The sequence below is a fragment of the Schistosoma mansoni genome, chromosome 4 (assembly GCF_000237925.1).
Source record: "Schistosoma mansoni strain Puerto Rico chromosome 4, complete genome".
NCBI classification, from domain to species: domain Eukaryota; kingdom Metazoa; phylum Platyhelminthes; class Trematoda; order Strigeidida; family Schistosomatidae; genus Schistosoma; species Schistosoma mansoni.
In genome coordinates, this window is record NC_031498.1 from 8,582,422 (window position 1) to 8,604,738 (window position 22,317).

A 22,317-nucleotide genomic window follows, 5' to 3' on the forward strand; every position below is an offset into this window, starting at 1 on the left:
TGGAATTGACGGAAATGTTATTTGCAAAAACACCAACAGACGGTTGAAAATTAATTTAGTTCTTAAAGAAGATATATGTATATATTAAAGTTGCTCATTTAATATTGATATTATTACTATTCCATTCTATTATTTTTAAAATAAAATTAAAATTTTAACCCTTTAGGGAAATTATTACTGATAAAATAGTAGAAAATCACAATGAGTAATCAATGCAAAGTGATGAATTTAAGCATTTTAAAGAAAACGTCCTAATACACACAAAAAAGTGAATTTAGTTGTTTATTTACTCCGTTTATTTAAAATAATATCGATAAATGCCTAGTTTTATTTTTTTTCATTTATGACATATTCTCTTTTTTCTTTTCTTTCTTGTATTTCAATAGAATATAAGTGACAACTGTAACCTCAACTAGAGAAGAATTTTCTTAAAATTATTATAGCAGTAACCAGGCAATTGACATAGTGGAATAAATAATACAATTCGATAAACTAATTAACGTTTTCAATGTATAATGTAGCTTTTCTATGAGTGTTTTGTTGTTCAAGCAATTAGCTTAGATAGATCTTATGATATTGTTCTTTTAATATAAGAAGAAATTTAAACATCAGAGACTACAATTAATATGGTTCATGTTAAGTAACTATTAGGCTTTTATTTAAATAGCTTATAACAGATTGAAGTAGTAACAACTTTCCGTGTACAAACGATTAGTTTTTGAGTTTACTCGTGTAGACAAATCTACAGTTAAATCAGAGATAAATAAAATAAATGATTACGTACGCTGACATCAGTTTATAATAAGGCACTACTAAATGATAAATGGTCTCAAAATTTTTATTTGTATAACAATCATTGTTAAAAAGGTAATCGAAAGCAATGAATCTTGCTATGGTGGATACCTACTTTGTATCGATACTACATACAACACAGTTTTCAATAATATATTGATTGTAGTGTGCGATGTAACTTGAAAAATGATAATAACATGTTATTATCCCTATGTACATTCTAATTTGGTTGAATTAAACTCAAATACTTTAACTCGAGAGAAAAGTTGACGGATTAAAAATGCCAAAGTTAATAACCGGTATCGCAAAATGGAAATAAATATTATCAACACTTGAACGTTGTAGATAAAAAAAATTGATGGTTTCATGCAGTTAAAAAAGCATCAAAACCATAGACTCATATAGTCAAATTACTACTACAGGAGGGCACAAAATATGTGAGTGTAATATTTGATGCACACTTCATCTTTACATCCCTCATTGCATATATATATATATATATATATATATATATATATATATATATATATATATATATATATATATTCACGAAGCTTGTGTTTTAATGAGATTTAATGTGAATAAAAGTCTTCACGCTATTTGTAAAAGAACATAGTTTAGCCTAACCAAATAAATTTTGATTCGTCGAATCACCCTCTGCACTCAGATCACATTTGAATTCCCGTTGTTACACTAGTACAGTGATAATACTAGTGATCTATTGAATTCAGTCTATATTTCCAGTTATCTGCTGGCCCTTTTTTCTTGTACCAATTACATAGTCATCAAAATCTTTCTTTTATTCAGTATAACACAGTTGAATAAAAAACTCATTCTTACGGCGTACTTTGAATATGTCACGCCATAATCATCATGTGGATTTACGTTTTGATTTATTTCGCCACAAATACCTACGCCTTCATTCGGAAGGGGTAAAATTAAAGCTAAAACCATCTACAAACTTCTACGTTTCACGTTACCCACTGGTTTGCTTTCTTCATACACTATAGCCACTCTCAGACGGTAACACAACAGTCATGAAACTTTACTAATTATAAATTCCTCTCGACATTTTCCGTTATATACAATTTTGAACAATTTGAAATAAAACTTCGTGAGCCTGGAAGTGACATTCGGTTTTAATATTACAGAAAGCATTACAACACGAGGAGCGAATGCACACTGACTCACATCATCGCTCTCAGATACTACACTGTCTTTAAGTTCGTAACAATTTGAGAAAAATTAACCATTTCTGTATTAGTAATAACTACGTAGAACGGTGGTTGATGGGTCATCTAAACCTAAGGTATCAGAAACACTGAAATACTAAGCGGTGTTTATTAATATGAAGGGCACTCCGTAAAGCCTTTAATACTACAGCCGACAATATATTGTGCACTCAACATATACTAATATGATTTAGAATGCTGGACTCAAGGAAAAAGTCTATCAACTGTGTCAAATAATGGAGATTTATTTAAACACTGAGATGCCCCCTTTAAAGAAAGACTGGAAGGTATCAATTCTTCCCAGCTGAAAAAGAAAATCTTATAAGAAATCTTATATTGAACCTAGGCCTGCAGCAGTTCAACGTTTGGTGGATTAATTTTCTTTTTGAGTTTTACCCTAGTTGATAGTTTGTAGTGACCTGCTTTTACGACGAGAACGCGACCGGTGTATTGGAAACAATTATTAATATAATCAATTGTACCAGTGATTGTTTCACTGTACTTGTATGTTTAACTGTACCAAAAACACTTTGCGTTCTGTTGTCCATCTTACTTGTGCTGACGCTCTTACACTCTGCCATTTTGCCTGTAATCTTTGGCACGTCTCGACATTCTTTCGATACGACGAGATGGCCAACAAATATATCTTATCTGGACCTTTTAGAGCCTTCTGTTTTTTGGCCTATCGAGGGATCCAAGTCGACATCTGGCACGTAATCTCGATGCCATCTACATCTGGTGAGCCCAACGTGTGCTGGCTTGAGACAATCAGTGCTGACTATCTCGACGCGGCCATGTCGATCAACCTTGAAAATCTTTTCATGACGGGAAATCACGTGAAAAGGTCTTACGTAAGGCTGTTGCAAAGGTTTGCCTACCGTGCTTTTGCCCCGGCTTGCTAGTTGGTTTGTTTAGTTTTCCACATCAAAACTAGTTTTATTATATCCTAACCATTTTGCCAAATGCTTTACCCGTTCTATCCATTTTCAGTGAATTCTTCTTTATTTTACGGTCAAAAAAGTTTGTTGCGATTTATCCAACAACTCACATTTCACTATGGTCATGAAGAACTCATGTAAGCTATCTGAATGTTGTTTTGCTGTCACTTGTGGCATTCAGTGTGACAAATACAAGGGTTGATTTCATGAAGCATGCGCAGATCTTACAGTAACTGCTTACAACAAATTTAGTCAGATGACATTTGGGTATTCGGAACATGCAATATGAATGCTGAGGATTTGTTGAGCAATATCATCATTCTCTTGATAGGTCTGCGAAAGACACTGATAGCAACCCTGGATAAAAGCAGTTCTGGAACGGCTAAAAAAACAAAGATGCTCAGCGAAGTAAAAAAGATGACTTTCTACAACATCAGTATTGATGGAACACGCACCGACACCACTGAGGACATGGTGAAACCCGGCACCGCCGTAACATCGATGGTGATAGACTCTCTCATCAAACTTGTTTCTCCCAACATAGGCCCCCCAAGTGCGACCGTGGTTCCCGAAAACTCTATGGATGACTGGGTCTTCATCAATAGAGTTAAAAAGGATCGAGTGTCACCGTCGAAAATGTTGAACATCACAGGTCTTGTAGGTAAATCAGTTAGAGAGTTGGTCGTGAGATCTACCCCTAGCCCAACCAATCAACCATAAAAATCCAGAATGCAGTACAACCTTCAGACAATAAGTACCCCAACTTCAACGTCAAGACCTGGGAAAACGAATGCGGTTCGAGATGATTTTTCTCATGATTATGAACCCTAAAGATGGCTCGACCCTTCTCTAAGTCTACGGGACAGAGACGTCAAGATAGTCAGGTGAAAGGTAAATAGGAAGCCCAAAATTCTCAAACTTCAGTGACTAGCTGTTACAAGACTTGCCTGTGTAAAGGATTTCGAGCACCAAAATTATCCAATACTCCTTCGTGTAGCGTTCACCAAAACCACTGATATAGGTAATGTTCTGCTTGTCAGTCACTGGCTGAAATCAGATGTAAGGATACTGCCTGACATACTATATTCTAAGCCCAATCTAATAAGGAACATCCCTCTGAAAAACCTTTTGAAATGTTCTTTCTTTGAAAGAGTATCATTGTACAAGGTGTGTCAGAAAAGAAGAACCCTGATTATGCAGACTATGATATTTTATGGTGGAATTTCATAAAGCAATATTTGAGGCTCAAGAACATACTGACTGGATAAGCTGTCCGACTAGCCAAGGAGGACGGGGATTCTAGACCCCGGTTAATAAAGATGACCTTCCAATCCCCTCGAATGATGGCTACCATTTCGTGTCAAGAGACTCCAGTTACCAACTGAAATCCATGCATATCAGAACAGGCCACATGATCCAGAGATTAGGCAGATAAGGGGATGAGAACTGACCACTACACTTATGGACTGTCAAGATCAAGGAAAAAACGTAGAAGAGACAAAGACTATCAACTTGCGAAGCCATGTGTAGGTGGGCTGCCTTGCAACTCACACTCATTCACATAAACAGGCTGAGGAAGTTCACGCGTTAAAAATCGAAAGCATAGACTGCTATATACGAACGCAAAAGCTTTACCGAACAAAATAGATGAGCTGCCTGAATTAAGTGATATTAATAATACTCATGCTTAGATTGTATTTTCACAAACGAAGAATTCATAAGTGGCAACCTCTTAATCCAAGCTCTTTTGTTAAAAAGCGATCTCGCCGTGATAGACTTGAATTTTGCTATCAAGACTACGTTGAAACATCTTACTAATAACAGGCATTGGGATTTCGAAAAGCGATGATATGCCAGCTTTACAGAACAATCTACAGCAGGTATACCGAGATGCCTACCCTCAACTTGATTTAGATTCTCATTAAGATTTCTTACTGCACACGATCTGATGTGTTACAAAACAATCTGTCTCTTGAACGGTCCCCTAAGGTTTCAAGCAACGTATAGTCACAAAGAATCACACTCCTAGAATGCTAAGACGCAAAAGTCACTGGTGAACGGTACATATAGGCAATTCAAAAACACGGGGGACCAATATACGAGGTCGATAAGAGAAGACAGGCTTCAGTATAAGATAAAGCTAATCGACAAGCCGAGGCACGGTAAGAGAAAAAAGAAAACTGGCTTAATTAGCACCAATTTTTAAAGGAGGTCTACGTGACGACTTACTGTCCATAATCTTCCTTTCACCCCAACATCACAGTTTTAGAAAGGGTCGTATACCTTGACTTCTCAAAAGTTTTTGATAGGGTCAGTCATATGTATCTTACCAGTAAGCTCAAACGGTAAGGCATCAAGTCACCGCTGATTGATTGGCTTATTTCACATCCAAATGGTCTGCTTTTCAGGGTTTGGTAAACTTCACTTTTTCTCAGGCTGCGAAATGTCCTAGTGAGGTTCCCCATGTTCCAGTACTAGGAACTCTTCTCTTCTTAATGTTTATGAACGACCTTCCTCAACGGGTGTCGTCCGACTTATGACTTTTCGCTGATGATGTGAAACTCTAGAGAGAAGTTTGTAACCAAAATAACAAGCTAGCACTTCAGGAGGATCTCACTCCACTTCAAAGTCGGATGGATAGCAACGATCTTCAACAATTCAAAGTTTAAAGTAATCCTTCTAAGATATATTGCAGATTATACACTCAACCTAAGTAACTACCAACTAGAGGTATCCCAAGTTGAAAATGATCTAGGAGTGTTGGTACCCTGTGATCTGAAGTCTATCGCTAACTGAGACAAAAATGTCTTTCTAGCAAATTGCGCACTGGTAACGTCAAAGAGTGAATTTTCGGTTAGTTCGGTGGTAGGACTCTCCATTTAATGTTCGACAGTTTTGTTCGACCCCGTATAGAGTATGGAAACATAATGTATCCTCCCTCACTCCAAAATGATGAGGGTACATTGGGACGTATCCAACGATGAGCCACAAACTCAGTTCGGAGACTCAAATTCAATTCATTTGAAGAACCCCTAAGGTCACTGAATTTGAAGTGTGTTAGACACTTCTGGATATCCCCTTAAATATCTATTTGAGCTCAGACCCAACATAATTCTTTGGGGTAACACACAGAAACTGGAAACACAACATAGCAGGACGGACAATAGACAAATCTTCTACTCATTAAGAGTAGTCAAACATTGAAATTCGATGTCGGCTAAGTCAGTTCAAGCGGCTTTACGGGAGGTCTTTGAGAGAAAACGTGACATATCCTTAAGGACTGAAAATAGTATCTCATTGTAATTTACTAATATTTTTCCTCTTTCATCGTTAAATATTACTTTGTTCCCACCAGGTGACATCAGTGACTCACTGCCAATATGTATGGGAACTGTTTAAGCTAAAACGTCTTTTATTCTTACAAGAACTCTTTGAGCCCTTTTTAAAGTTATCATTTCTGGCGCTCAAATCAACATTTGTTGTCTGGCGGGTTGGTTGCTTGTTTACTTTCGTAGTTGCGAATATAATATTGTCCTAATCTAAGGCTTGTGTCTATGCTGACTGCTTCCTTTTGCTTTCCGTAACGGGTTTAAGTACATTGCTTTTACTTCCTGAGTCGTTGACTCACGTTTCCTTATGTTCTCTCCAGCCCTCCTCACTCTCCCTTCTATTTGCTCCCCTAATTCTCAAAGCACCTTATAGCTAAACACGAGCCTTCACACTTTCCAGCAGTCCTTAAGGTTACATGTCCTTGTAATTTTATCATTTTTATGGTCAAAATATCTGTATAATCCCTATTTCCTATACCTTTTCGGGCTGACCTAAATGACTACTTGCCTACCCTGTCTCTGTGGGAGTGGTATTGTTTTGAAAGTCTAAAGTTAGAATTCACAGAGTGTGACTCCAAATCCGATGATGTCTATATGTTATGCCTAAATATTTAGCTAATCCTACAAGTGCGCAAATATAAGTATGGTTGGTCAAAACAACACATTAAATAGTTTCTTGTTAAGCTGTGTTTAAGTTATTCAGTGGAAGTGCTATCCGGAAAATCGCACATGCAACTAAAGTAGTTTTGTTCATTGGTAACTACAAACGTTTATGAATTATAACTCAACAGAGTTACTTTAAAAATACACCAATTGCCGTACATTCCAAACCACCACCCATTGCAACACTGTGTCGTGTTTCATTGATTATCGATCTATTGCTTACCACAGTAATATATTCAGCCAATATATTTCTGCAACTTGCTGTGGAAGCAGTTATACTGTAATAGTAGTACGTCATGTGGCGGTTCCTGATGGTCTGGTGTTTCAACCTTATTAGCCACTTTGACAGTCAAGCAATGTCAGCCAAGGTCTTAAGAGGAATACTGGATATTCCCTCTCACTCCTCGTGCTTCCGTGATTTCAAATAATACCTTATGATTAGAAATGTAGCAGTACACTACTACACAACTGTGACAACTGCTGAGTGGGGGAGACGTAAGTTTCATTAATTTAAGAACGTGGCTCTAAACCAATAAAATGCAGGTCTAAATCCCGTTCTAATTTCTTTGTTTTCAGTTGTCTAGCCTTACCCTGAGAACCCATACATCTTAGGCCAAAACATTTTTCCATGATTAAGCTCAAAGTTGTTTGATATGGTCATTGAGTAAGGTTTCACAGCATTAGATGGATAAAAGTTGCATGGGTTAAGTATTTTGCCACTCTCAGATCTTCCATATTAGTTATATTCACCTTAAATTAATAATTTGTTGTGTATATTATGTAGATGGATCCAGCACAAGAATCCAACTCAGGGACACATGCAAATAATGTCCAGGTAAGTTTACCATGCATTTTCTATTAAATTAAGTATTAATCCACCGTTAATGCTGATTTTTGACTTGACGTGCTAGTAACTATTTCTTCAATTAAGCTCAACGTTGTTATTACTCCAGAACTTGCCTAATTTAGACTAGTTATCACGAAAGTGGACAAATCAAAATAATTTTATCCCATGAAGCCGTAAAAGGTTTTGCAATTAAATCGAAGTAAACTAAATAAACTCTTAAGATGATCGAGGTAGACTTGTGTATAAAAGGTTGAGTTCTTCGGTCAACTAAATGGGTTTCGCGGAGGTCGCGTCAATCTTTAGGCTGTTTTCATCATACGGGTTATCACGAAAAGCCTCAGCACCTGACATGTTTCGTCCCAGTATGATATCCCTAGGTAGCGTCCACCCACAATCTGCTCATTGGGTGACAGTTCATTAATTAGTTTGGACATATATATATGTATATATATATATATATATAATTACTAATTATTAACACGTTCCTATGCGTTTGTACTAGAAGCTAAATACTACTGAAACAAGGACACAATTTATAAAATGGAGCTGGGTTCGGATCCAACCAACTACTTGTTTATCCTGTACTTCGAATGAATTGTGGACCGTTCTGTTAATTAATATTTTTGATTATCAGAAGGGGTTTTGTGGAGATTTAGTATGTTTCATGGTTGAAAGCATGAGTCAATTGAAGCTAGACCACCATGGAAAACCTGAAAACACTGGACGGCCGTTTCGTCCTAGCATTGGACTCCTCAGCAGTGCGCATCCAGTGGAGTGCAAACCACGTCTGTCGTGAGATAGGAACTCACTGATGACAATTGGTGAATGGTTGCTCAACTCCGTGGATCAGTTGAAGTTAGACATTAACACCGTTGGATGCCAGCTCAGTGGTTTATCGGTTAAGGGCTCTGGCTCGAGACTGGTAGGTCCTGGGTTCGAATCTCGCGAGAGAGGGTTCGTGGATGCGCACTGCTGAGGAGTCCCATAATAGGATGAAACGGCCGTCCAGTGTTTCCAGGTTTTCCATGGTGGTCTAGCTTCAATTGACTCATGATTTCAACTATAATATTTTTGACATTTTTAGTGTTTTACATTTCTTGTCCCAGAAATTTAAATTTTTTCTAATTCACGGATCAAAGATTCATGCATTTGACCTTAAGTAGTACTTTTTAGTGTGATGTAATTCTTGTACCAGGTACAGGTAGGTTGTCAATAAAACTCCGCAACCGAAACCAAATTAGTTGAATCAACTTTTCACCTGCTACCAAGTATTTCATGTAGCTGAAAATATCATACATAAACATGCGCTTGATAATTAGGAGATAGCATTTGCTGACACTATTGAGTCTTTAATGTCAGTCAGTCACAATGTAGAACTTCGTACGTACGTACATCAGTTCGAGCTGCCATACCACATTAGTACAGAGATGCAGATGTCGATTCAAATTCCATAGTGGTAGAAGTAGTAAGAGTATAAGCAGTAATCTGAAAGATTAGGGTTTGAAGATGTTATTGAAGGAGTACAGTCCAGTGAAATAAATTTGGAAAGAGAAAAAAGATAGAGACATAAAGAATTCAGAAGACTAGAATTTGGCAGAACACAAATAGTGGATGCACCTTCGCCACTGCAAGCGATTTTGAGCCATGTCATTCAAGGTCTCTAACCATCGGTTGCTATCATCTCGCGGATCCCAACCAGGGGATTTACACCTACCAACATGGCTCAGTCCACTTGTCAGTGACTTCATGGATTTATGCCACGTTTTGGTCTGGCCGCCCCTAGCTTTTTTCCAACCTGCTCCTACACCATAAAGCATTGCTCGTCGGGGCGGGCAGTCGGTGGTTGGGCATACGTAACACGTGTCCCAGCTATCTCAACTGATGAAGTTTTACTACTTCATCAATCGATTTTCCATCCTTACCTAGTACCCGTTTCCTAACAACTGCATTACTTACTCGGTGGTCTCAGGATATACGAGCAGTGATTCGAAGACACCTATGATAGAATACTAGTAGCCTACAAATATCCTCTACTCTTGCCGGCCATGTTTCACTGCCATAAAGTAGGATGGAACGAACTGCTGCGCAGTAAACCCGTCCTTTGGTTGATAGACGGATATCTCGCCTACGCCAAAAATGACGCAAGTTGGTGAAAGCTAGTCGAGCCTTCTGCATCTGTGCTGAGATTTCGTCAAACAACAAACCACAAGGTCTGATAAGACTTCCAAGATAAGTGAAGCGGTCAGCACGCTCAACTACTTCACTCCCTATCATTAGTACAGGTGTCAATGCAACCCAATCCTGAAGTGACATTTTGCACATCGAGGGGGAGAATCGCATCTAGAACATGCCTGCATAGTTGCTTATAGTGGTCAGAAGACTGCATTTTGTCAGCGTCTTCACTAAATAGAACTATGTCATCGGTGTATTCTAAGTCAACAAGTGAGTCTCACGGTAAAAGTTCAACTCCTGGAGATTTAGATGATGAAAGTGTTATCTCTAAAAGCATGTCAACGACAAAGTTAAATAAGAATGGAGAGAGTCGTTAATGTTTGTGTGTCAATTATTCCTTGTCTTTTATCATTACTACCTACGGTTAAAAGCTCCAATAGGTTTAGCCTAAAGCGAGTTTCCGCTGTTAACTGCAATAGAAGTGTAAAATATCGAAAACTAGATCATATTTTTGGTATCGTAATTCGCGATCACTTTGATATAGATGTGCTTCTGTAATTTTGATAGCCATTACTGCAATCGCATCACTCCTCATACAAAGTTTGTACTTATGAATGATTGTTCAGCTGCTTCTGTTTCATTTTTAGGGAGCACTTCAGCAGCTTGATTTGTTGGTCGAAAAGGCGGAGCACTATGCTCAGGTGAAACTTATTGGTTCTGGAACAAAAGATCTGTCTAGTCCATCAAGAATCAAACAAGAGCAGCCTATTAGTTCTCCTACTTCTCATTCTTTTGGAGAGTAAGTTATACGATTATTATTCGAAGCATTGTTTATTCAGCCATCGACATCGTCGTACTGAAAAGGAAGAAGATGAAGAACTGTTAACCGAAACTAAGCATAGTTCATCTGGTATTCAGCGTTTCGAGGCTTCTCCATGGTGTAAGTAACAAATTATTATTAATATTTTCTACGCTTTAGATGTAAAGGGAGGAGAGATGCGTGACTATCAGATCCGTGGTCTAAATTGGATGATTCAACTCCATCATAATAACATAAATGGGATTTTGGCGGATGAGATGGGATTAGGGAAAACTTTACAAACAATATCATTACTTGGTTATATAAAACACTGTCGACACAAACATGGGCCACATATGGTGATTGTGCCTAAATCTACACTTTCTAACTGGATGAATGAATTTGCTCGTTGGGTTCCTTCTTTGCGCACAGTTTCATTAATTGGAAACCAGGATGAAAGGGTAAATGCCACTATTACTGAGTTGCTTATTTTTTATATTTCTAGAATCAAAAAATACAAGAGGAGATCTTGAAAAAGGAATGGGATGTTATTGTCACAAGTTATGAAATGTGTATTAAAGAGAAGTCGGTTCTGAAAAAATTTCACTATATATATTTGATAATCGATGAAGCCCACCGGATTAAAAATGAGAAGTCGAAATTATCAGAAATTGTTCGGGATTTTCGCTCTCAAAACCGTCTCTTGATTACCGGTACACCTTTGCAAAATAATTTACATGAATTATGGGCTTTATTAAATTTCCTAATGCCGGATTTATTTTCTTCATCTGAAATGTTTGATGATATGTTCAAAACAGATAATGATCACGAAGAGAGTTTAGTTCAACGTCTACATGCAGTTCTAAAACCATTTTTGTTAAGACGAATTAAAGCTGATGTGGAGAAACGTTTACCACCAAAAAAGGAGTGCAAGATTTATATTGGCCTTAGTAAAATGCAACGTGACTTGTACACCAAGATTTTAATGAAAGATATTGATGTGGTGAACTCTGTAGGAAATAAAGTGGATCGTCTTCGCCTTCTTAATATTCTCATGCAACTTCGTAAATGCTGTAATCATCCTTACTTATTCGATGGGCTAGAACCAGGCCCTCCGTTTACAACAGACCATCATCTTGTTGATAATTGTGGAAAGCTGATGTTACTGGATAAACTGCTACCAAAACTCAAACAACAAGGATCACGAGTCCTTTTATTTTGTCAAATGACGCGAATGATGGACATCCTTGAAGATTATTGTTTGTGGCGCGGCCATGAGTACTTTAGACTAGACGGATCCACACCCCATGAAGAACGCCAGGTCAGTATTTCACCATTTCACCTCACGAACGGTAATAAATGCTCTTTTGTCGTCAGCTTGTAAAATAGGTATTATGGTTTTTTGATATCCAAGATTTAATTCATAGTCGAAAAACATAACCTCTGAGGATAGAATATATACGAAAGGTAATAATATTCATCCCTAAACATCTAAGCTTAATTTGCACATAGTGGAATCACGAAATAACTAGTGTTGAGGGTAGTAATGAGATACCAAATATTCAGGTCAACATAGATTGTATTCCATCCTAAACTGGGTTTGCTGAGACATTTGTTTCTTGTACCTAGCCACCGCTTACCTTGGCGTGCGGTGCTGCATGACGTAGGAGCACATCAAAGGAAGCCCGAGGAGATAGAATTGGTCGTAGTATCGTTTCATGAAGCCACAGACTTCTGGTCATAGTAGTGTTGATAGGTGCTGCTACCTTGACGTGGTGGTTGGGCTTGCCTATTGTGATGACCCAACCGAGCTATATTGGCTGGAACATATGTTCCTGTAGGTTCTACCACGCCAGACAGGTCGATTGGAGAACGGTAAGACTAAAAGCAGTGACTCAAGATCTGAGGGCAAAGTCGTAATGCTGGTTGTAGAGTGGTGTGACAGCAGTAAGGTGTTTCTCTCGGACAACCAGCATCTACAGCGATGCTGCCTTCCCATAAGGAGGGGTGGGATTGGAAAAGGTCGACCCTAAAAGTGCACACCTCGCCTTATCCCACAGACATCCGTCTCCGGTGGTAAGATTCCAACAAGTACAGAGCTAACACAAAAATTACCTACAAAACGGTCGTGTGTGACCGACCTCAGGCAGTTGTCCCTTGGGCATTGTGGTCACACTCTCGGGTCACTATGACCACTTCTAATCCAATTTCCTTTTCAGGTACCTCTTGAAGAACCCTTCCACGGTGTGAGCAACCGGGAAGTGATAATTGCCCTCATATCTATAACAGCACTCGCGAGAATCCGGCTGGTTTTCGTTCAGACCGTAAATGTATTGATCGTTTCTCCATCTCACCCGAATCCTCGAGCATTTTCACACTTTGTGTCGACCTGTTTTCATGTTAATATGTTTAACTTGCTTAGTGTGTTGAAAGCGTCCTTGACAGTGGTCATTACCCCTTACTGTATTTTTTCCCTACCAGTCAGATAACAAAATGATAAATTCTGCCTATTCCCCAAGTTCGGTTCAAATATGTGTATCCACCAATGTTATCAACTATTCCACTGACGTGAATGCGCTTGATTAATTTCGATAAATTGGACCCAATAACAAATATCATAAGACAATTTTACTAGCCATTATAAGGAAAGGATCAATCTTATTACTAATATATGGTCTTGTTATTATTAAGTACTGTTGGGATAAGGCTGTGAGGAATCACTATCTTTCAAGTCTCGAACATTTGATCCTTAGTTTTGACCCGTATGTTTATAATTTTGAAAACCTACATTTAATACTCTATTTCTTTTTGAATGTTTTGTCACCTCTAATTATAATCTAGATTTCAATTGATGAATACAATCGTCCAGGTTCCACCAAATTTCTTTTTATGCTTTCTACAAGGGCTGGTGGTTTGGGTATCAATTTGGCCACAGCTGACGTAGTTATCATCTATGACTCAGACTGGAATCCTCAAGTTGACCTTCAGGCCATGGATCGAGCACATCGTATCGGACAAACCAAAACTGTACGCGTTTTTCGATTAATTACAGAACATACAGTTGAGGAACGTATTATTATGCGTGCTGAGATGAAGCTCAAATTGGATAACTTGGTTATTCAACAAGGTAATCTTTAAATACGGAACCATCCATTTTAAACTGAATGACTTATGATGTACAATTAAAGATCGACTTACAGTTACTCCAGATTATGTTACAGTCACTTATAATAGTTACTGAAATTCCAATCAATTGTGTATCGTGCTAAAATTACCATATCTAATGCTTACCACAGTCCCGTATCTAATCGCTGTGAAACCCGTAGACGGTATAAATCCTATACAAGTTGGTGTCCCGGATCACGGTCCATACATTTTCGGATATGAAACTTACCTGACTGTTTCAAAATAAAGTACATCTTGCATATTTAAACTATCAGTTACTAGTTCAAAATCCCTAAGCAATTTTGTGTATAATGACACTACTAGATCTTTTTAACGACTATTTAGCACTAGGAAATGATACGGATGTTCTTGAAAAAAATAGACGACTACTGATTTCTGTTAATACATTTAAGGATTTTGATAGGTTTATTTATTACATTCCTTTAAAATATAAGATCTGTTCAGCACATTCGTATTTGAAATGTCAGTACCAATTGAATACAGAGTACTAGGTCAATGAAACTTTGCAGATCAGGTTAATTCTTTCCTCTCATAATATGAACCCTAATTAGCAATGATCAAATGATTCTTTTCTGACTTAAACGTCTGTCATTTTTAAGGGATCTGTTGATCTATGCATGTTAGATTTTCGATGTATATATGAATATCCATGGTCTTAAAAGTACGTTGCATATTAAAAGCCGTAACTTTTAATCATGAAACTAACCATTTCTTACCAATAATAACTAGTTTATTCGTGTTCGTTAGGTAGATTCAGTAACTTACGATTTTCATCATCCCGTCAATTTGACAAGATCGATATTACTTGACAACCAAGATTAAGCTTGCAAAATGTGGCAACTTGTGTCTAATTTCGTTGGTGAATAGCAGACCGATGTAATTATAAGCTTTGAGTATGACTTCGAGCATAATAATCCATATCTATCTTTCGTGGTCTGAAAGACTAGAAAAAAGCTAAGCACCACCACCAGTCATATATTTGTTGAAATTACTCTGATGCCTTGGTTTATAAACGGATATTCTCGACATTTTTCACGTTTTTAACTTACAGCTTTGACAATTTAGCCAAATGCAGGTTTATTCACTGATCCTTGTTCTACAAAAGCACAGTTTGGTTAGTACTATTATCTTACAGCATAGAGAGTAAGTGACTTAAATTGAAATTGAAAAATCCACCGTATAAAAATCGGCGACCCAAATCATTAAACCACAACTCCAATACGATTCCAATTAACCTTCAAACTCTTTTCTCCATCAAAGGTCAGATTTGTCAACTGGAATATGCATAAACATCAATCCTGTCAAGTACATTAATTCTTTTCAAATTATGTTACAGCACCCAATTTTTTAAATGGAAATCTAATTTTTAATTTTGCCTATCACAGTCTGCTGCCGGATGAAAGTATTGTTTTTGTATCTACAATACCCAATTTTGGTGTTCACAAACTGTCGTGTGAATTACTTCAAACCCATTTTCTTGTTATTCATCGTCTATTTTCAGGTCGTCTTGTTGAGCAAAAATCAAACCAACTTCAGAAGGGTGATGTTTTAGATATGATCAGACATGGTGCCAATTACATTTTCCGTAGCAAAGATAGTGATTTCAAAGATGAGGATATTGATATTATCCTAGCTCGAGGTGAACAAAAGACTGCTGAGATGAATGAAAAACTGGCTCAATTGGGAGAATCTAATTTAAGGTCTTTAAAATTCGATACGGCAGATGAAAACGGTGCACCAACGTCAGCATATATATTCGAGGGAGAAGATTATCGAGAAAAACAAAGTCGCACTTCCCTATTAGATGTATGTGATTTTAATGATATAGTTTAGATAAAGTCAGAGTAATCCATTCCTAATGTTTTCTCTTTGCAATTGTCATTTGAGTCGTTTATGTTTACTAATGATGATGTGTATTTGTGAATCATTACTGTTCACCATTTGTGGTTTGTGTATTCTAATTTAATAAATATTTTATTTTTAATAGGGTTGGATAGAACCTCCGAAACGTGAACGCAAAGCAAATTATGCAGTAGACGCATACTTTCGTGAAGCACTTCGTGTCTCTGAACCTAAAGCACCGAAACCACCTCGACCACCGAAGCAGCCGAATGTGCAAGATTTCCAGTTTTTTCCCCCAAGACTTTTTGAGCTTTTAGATAAGGAAATATATGCATTCAGGTTGGTCTAATTTTCTTGGGTTTAATGATTAATCAAAACCTTGGATTCTTGCTTTTCCCTATTTTTGAGCTGAACTTACAAAAGCTGGAATAAAAGTTGAAATACAAACAAAAGGAATAATATGTAGTTTCTAAAGATTATTACGCACCATTTTATGTACATCTAAATTTTTTACCAATAGCTGTACATAAACATTGTTGTATATGTGACCAAAGATCTTGTGGTTAGTTTCACAAACCTTTGAAAAACTAATAGATTCTCAGGTACTAATCGCGACAGAGGGTGTGGGTAACAAAAAATGAAGATAACCTAATTTATCTCCTACCAAGAGATTCACTTACGGGCCTATAATACTTTCATGATTCAGCCCTGTTTGACGGGGACGCTGACAAAATAGTCTTCTGATAGCCTCACTCAACAATGCATGCATATTTGAGATGTGTTTATCATCCTCTCAATGCGAAATGTTGCCTAAGGACTGGTTTATGTCACCGTCTTAATTGACCATAGGGTGTGAAGTTGTTGAACACGTCGACCATTCTATTCACCTTGAAGGTCTGATCAACCCTGGTAGGTTGATGTTTAACGAAATCTCAACCCAAATTAAGAAAGTTCACTTGACTTTTACCAATTTACATCATACAGCTATCCGTATTTTGACAAAGAGAGGAGTATACTCCGCAGTAGTTTTCTATTCCACTGGATGACTATAAAATATGACCTTTAAATGTAGAGTTACTAGTATTTGATCATAGATGCCTTCAATGCGTTCCTCCCATACATCGGGACCACTGGGAGTAATCAATATTGAGATTAGATGTAGAGTGCTAGTCAAATATGCTAAATAGGTCAATAAAATTAAGAATCATCAGCGGTTGAAGTGTTTTTGAAATCTACCTATGCTAAACAATCTCTTACCTCCATGTGCCATGCTACCTTGAGTAAAAACATGTTAGGAAAAACAAACGTGGCATCAGTCTATCAAGTCAGTGAATCAGCTAAGGTTGAAATATAACTGGTGTAGTGAACAGAACACGACTGGTTGGGGACAATCGAATGTATTTAAGCAAAAATTACAGACTATCTCAGTAAATTCTGATAACCAAACAATGAACAGTCAATTTGCAAATTAACAACCAATTGTTTCAATCTTCTCTGTTTCTTCTCTAATTTCATTGCTCATGCATTTTCCAAACGATTGCGCTTCATTTCAGTTCTTTGCACATCGGTCTTCTGGCAAAATACATTCTATGTCTGACCAACACCATATACTACTTATATAGATATAAGTAGACCACACCACACTCGTCCCCCCTTTAAAGCATTCGACCATGCGGTGGTTCTGCTCGCCAAGCCGCAATCTTCTTCCACTGCAGTCTGTGCCAAACTCTCCGTCAGAATGTCGAGTCTGCGGCGCGCTGACCTCCATAGCTCCGTCGACCTGCCGGGGCACCAACATCCGCATCCACCCGGCACCTGGGACGTTCAACACCCGTACTCCACCGGCCTGCTGAGCCATCTACATCCGATGTCCGCCCAGCAGCCGCACGTCCCACTGCTCCTCTCCGTCGACAGCACCCGCTACAGCCAACGCCGCCCCGCCAGAACACTCCACTCGACGCCACCACTCCGCACCAGACTGCCCCAACTAGCACCTCAACTCCAGACCCGCAGCGGCGTCCGCAGAACAGCACCCTTCCTCCTTCTGGTTGGCAGCGACACCAAATGTAGTGAACAGAACACGACTGGTTGGGGACAATCGAATGTATTTAAGCAAAAATTACAGACTATCTCAGTAAATTCTGATAACCAAACAATGAACAGTCAATTTGCAAATTAACAACCAATTGTTTCAATCTTCTCTGTTTCTTCTCTAATTTCATTGCTCATGCATTTTCCAAACGATTGCGCTTCATTTCAGTTCTTTGCACATCGGTCTTCTGGCAAAATACATTCTATGTCTGACCAACACCATATACTACTTATATAGATATAAGTAGACCACACCACACTGGGACCGTTTATATGGTCTTCTGATTGTTCGTTAAATGTGTAAAAATACTGACTAATTTACATTTCTAATGTACTGTAGGGTTAACAGTTTTAAACGTCCGATATCAGCTACTGGAATGACCAAACTACCGACTTCATAAAAACAACTAAGAATGACGTTTTGAAACTCATTAACTAAATCAGAAAGGTATAGGAAAAGGAAAATACTTTGATAGACCCCTGCTCACCTTGTGTTTATGGTAATTATGCTGAAACAATTTAATGTAAATTTGTTGGGGTGTCACTTCTTTATTTCTTGTTTGGTTTCAGAAAGAGTATTAATTATAAAGTTCCTCGTAACCCAGATGTTGGACCAGATGGTGAGCGTGATCGTCTGGAAGAACAAGCTAGAATAGATGAAGCTGAACCATTAACTGAAGAGGAACTTGCCGAGAAGGAAGAGCTTTTAACACAGGTAAATGAATAAATGATATGATATAGCTTATTACTATTTGGCGTACTCAAATCCTTATTATTTAGTTAAGATCTCTTCCAAATAAATAATCATATGTGTTTTTTTAGGGTTTCACAAACTGGTCGAAACGTGATTTTCAACAATTCATCAAAGCTAACGAAAAACACGGTCGTGATGATTTAGAAGCAATTTCAGTAGATGTAGAAGGTAAAACTCCAGATGAGGTTAAACGGTATGCTCGTGTTTTTTGGACAAGATGTAACGAGTTACAAGATGTCGACAAGCATATGGCTCAGGTAATTGTTAATTTATGTCGATTTTAATCCCTGTTGATGATTCGAAAGACATTGTCTAGCTTGAATTTCCATATATTACGATTAGTGACTACATAAGTGCGGTTACTGAAAGTTAATCAGTTGTAATAATTTCACCCGAACACTTTCGTATTAATAAAAGCTAAGTTTAAATGTTGTGTGTTTGCTGAAATCACATCGCCAGATATGATCGCTTTCACCTCCATTGATATATTTATATATGTGTATATAATTAATATTTACAATACTAATCTTTTTAATTATAATGAGCGGTTTAAATGTTAGTATGCTTTAATCTGTTTTTAAACTGCTTATGGAAAGATTTACGACAGAATGAATAAGGGGTCTATCACCACATGAATTTTCAGACTTACAGGCGCCAATCAATTAAGTCTTATTTCTCGATTCCACATGTTATCACAATAAAGCAGTAATTTATTTCTTATTTTCAGAAGTTTATCCTGCTAATCTAACGTCAACTCTCGGAATGCCCTCACATGACCACGCGTATACAGCCACTTCCAGGGAAGTTCTACTCACTGCCTTCTCGCGGCGGGGGTGTTGTTTACGAAATCGAGAGGACAAAAAGCGAATATCCGGAGCTTTAACCGGGTTGGTGGACACGGAGAGTCCACCTAGGGAAGTTGGCAAACCCTGATTCCAAACCAATGGTGCACATGGGCTCCAAGATCCTGAGGGAACAAATGGCGTATGAACCAATTGTTGGTCACCGGTTACCATGGGACTGCATCTCCTTACGTTGCTCCACTTCCTTGTGGATCAGACCTTTAGGTCAAAGGCTTTGGGCGTGGCCCCTTATGAAAACCACCTGCTTTGGTTTGGGCACCCGGGCAGTATCACAGACCACATACAAACCAAGTGACTTGTGTGATTCATATGTATTCAGTGCCCCTTTGTATCAATATTTATGTGTTCAAATAAATAAAATATATACCTTCACCGTGAAGTTTTTAAAAAATATTCTTATCTCACTTTTTTGTTTACTCATCAGATTGAGCGTGGTGAAGCGAAAATCCAAAGAAGAGCTGCCGTAAAACGTGCTCTTGATCTAAAGATGGCCCGATATCGAGCACCGTTTCACCAACTTCGAATACAATATGGAACAAATAAAGGGAAGAACTATGTCGAGGAGGAAGATCGCTTCTTAATCTGCATGCTTCACAAACTTGGTTTCGATCGTGACAATGTATATGATGACTTACGTCTTGCAGTTCGCTTAGCCCCACAGTTTCGATTTGATTGGTTTTTGCGATCTCGCACAGCAATGGTGAGTAGTGTCAAGTAATCGCCGGTGGTTGTTTATACTTAGTGGAGTTTTGAATTTATTTATCGACTTCTCACTTTATATGCTTGGGAAAATTGCAGTTGCTATTTTCTTACCTGTTCACTTTTTTATTTTAGGAGCTACAAAGACGTTGCAGTACTCTTATTACTTTGATCGAGAGAGAAATATGTGACTTGGAAGACCGAACAAAACAGCGCAGTGGAGCAGGCGCGAATAATTTATCACTCACTCCTGCAAATTCCGGACCATCTAACACATCCACAGTATCCAACCAAAAGCGGAAGTCAACTTCAGCTGGTGGGATTGGCTCTGATTCAACTGCAGAAATGTCCGGAAACTCAAAGAAAAAGAAGGTCACTGCTTAAATAACAGTGATTTGTAAATGTCTCTGTCTTATATTCTTGTTGTAGGCCTCTTGCATTTGATTTTATGTACTCGTTTCCCCTGATTTCATACTGGTGTATTGTTTATCAAATCCTACATAAATAAAGATTTGTTAGTAAATTTACTCTTTGCCAAATATTTTCATTTGGTGTCTATAATAATCTGAAGTGTAACAACGTTCAACAATAAAAATATTTTAGTGTATACCAAAGCATTAACTCGATTCTACTAAATAGTCTTATACATTTAAATTCACATAATTAATAATCTACCTAATGAAAACGATTAGTGACAGAGAATTCACTCATTTGATCAAAAACTCAAAATATAACTTTCTCATATCGAATATATTTAAGAAAGTGACTGTTAACAATAGACTTGACTTGATAAAGCGACACTACTTATAAATGACCAAACTTCAGTAGATTTTCGAACAAAACGATGTTTTTTAGAATGTCCGCTTCAAAAATTTCACAACGAATTATAAATTTTGTTTAACATGGCCACATCACATTTGCAGTCCTGTGAATCAATAAAATCATCGAATACCTAACGAACAGTTATAATTCTTGAAAACAGCTGGATTACGATACCATCTTATAATTATTCTAGTTAGTTCACTGGGCATATCCTTAATGTAATCATCATTTACAAAAAAGGCATCTAACCCATCAACATTGTGTTTCACTTTAGGTTGGCACATTTTTTGCACGAACACAGATAATCTTCAGCAAGAATGAGGCGCCCGAGTGTTTTTCTTCAATGCTTACTTGCGTTGTCTCTGCAACCTCAGACAGAGAGAAAATGTCATGCGTCTGAATTGTATCTAGTCCCCGTTGTGTTGTCTCACACTATGATTATTGTTTAGACCCTAGTTTCTACAGATTGTTAATCGTCTAATTAAAAATGTAAGGCGGTTTTACAATAACAACAATCATTTTAATAGTGGCTTACAAAACGTACAATAAATGTTTACAGACGGTTTATTTTCCACCGTATACTAAATTATGCATTTATATGTTATTAGAGTGACCATAATTCACAGCTGAACGTAAGCAATGAAAATAAGAAGGTGAAATGTTACCACTTAAAATTAAACATAGTTCATGTAAGAAATATGTTGTTTCTGACTTTATTCAGTAAGAGATCGTCCATTAAAACCAGAGGAATAATCGATCGGCGGTAAGATTTAGAGGATCAATGTATGCTAATTTTATAGACAAAAAACTAGTAGTAGTATGTGCAACTTATATCGACCCAAGTAGTATATAACGCTAGTCAGGAATATAATGTCTGGCAGCAGAAGGAAAGAAAGTGATTGGTATGGAAATGAAGGAACAGTGAGGTCTGAGACAATTGATCGATATTTGCAAAAGAATAGTCAAGTTTAAGACGATTGATATTTTGTAAATTAAGTATCCATTGTATGGTTCTCAGATTTTACTAAAATGTTCTTTGTTCAACTATATCCGGTTGTGTCCACCCGTGTTCTCGTTCACTACAGTAGCACGAGTTTCGAAGTATGTATATTCGTCTATAATGGGTACATGATTGTGACGAGATGGCATAGATTTTAAATATACTGTCATTAATATAATTTAATGTTTGAACGAACGAAGTGAAAACTTCACTGTTTGCATAATCTCTAGGGCTCAACAAGTCAGTGTAAAATAACTTAACAGATAAAGTTTCACTGAAATATGTGCT

At 37.5% G+C, this 22,317-nt stretch overlaps 1 protein-coding gene across 1 annotated transcript; it reads left to right on the forward strand.

Moving 5' to 3' along the window:
* Window positions 1–7,738: 7,738 nt before the first annotated feature.
* On the forward strand, window positions 7,739–20,733 carry Smp_008830 (putative helicase; the record flags this gene model as incomplete). Its single annotated transcript, XM_018796722.1, has 12 exons — window positions 7,739–7,789; window positions 10,621–10,772; window positions 10,813–10,913; window positions 10,953–11,233; window positions 11,278–12,093; window positions 13,614–13,899; window positions 15,460–15,764; window positions 15,946–16,139; window positions 18,462–18,606; window positions 18,714–18,902; window positions 19,933–20,208; window positions 20,343–20,733. 12 exons carry the CDS (start codon window positions 7,739–7,741, stop codon window positions 20,589–20,591), a joined length of 3,045 nt encoding a protein of 1,014 aa, XP_018651835.1. The 3' UTR covers window positions 20,592–20,733.
* Window positions 20,734–22,317: the final 1,584 nt, after the last annotated feature.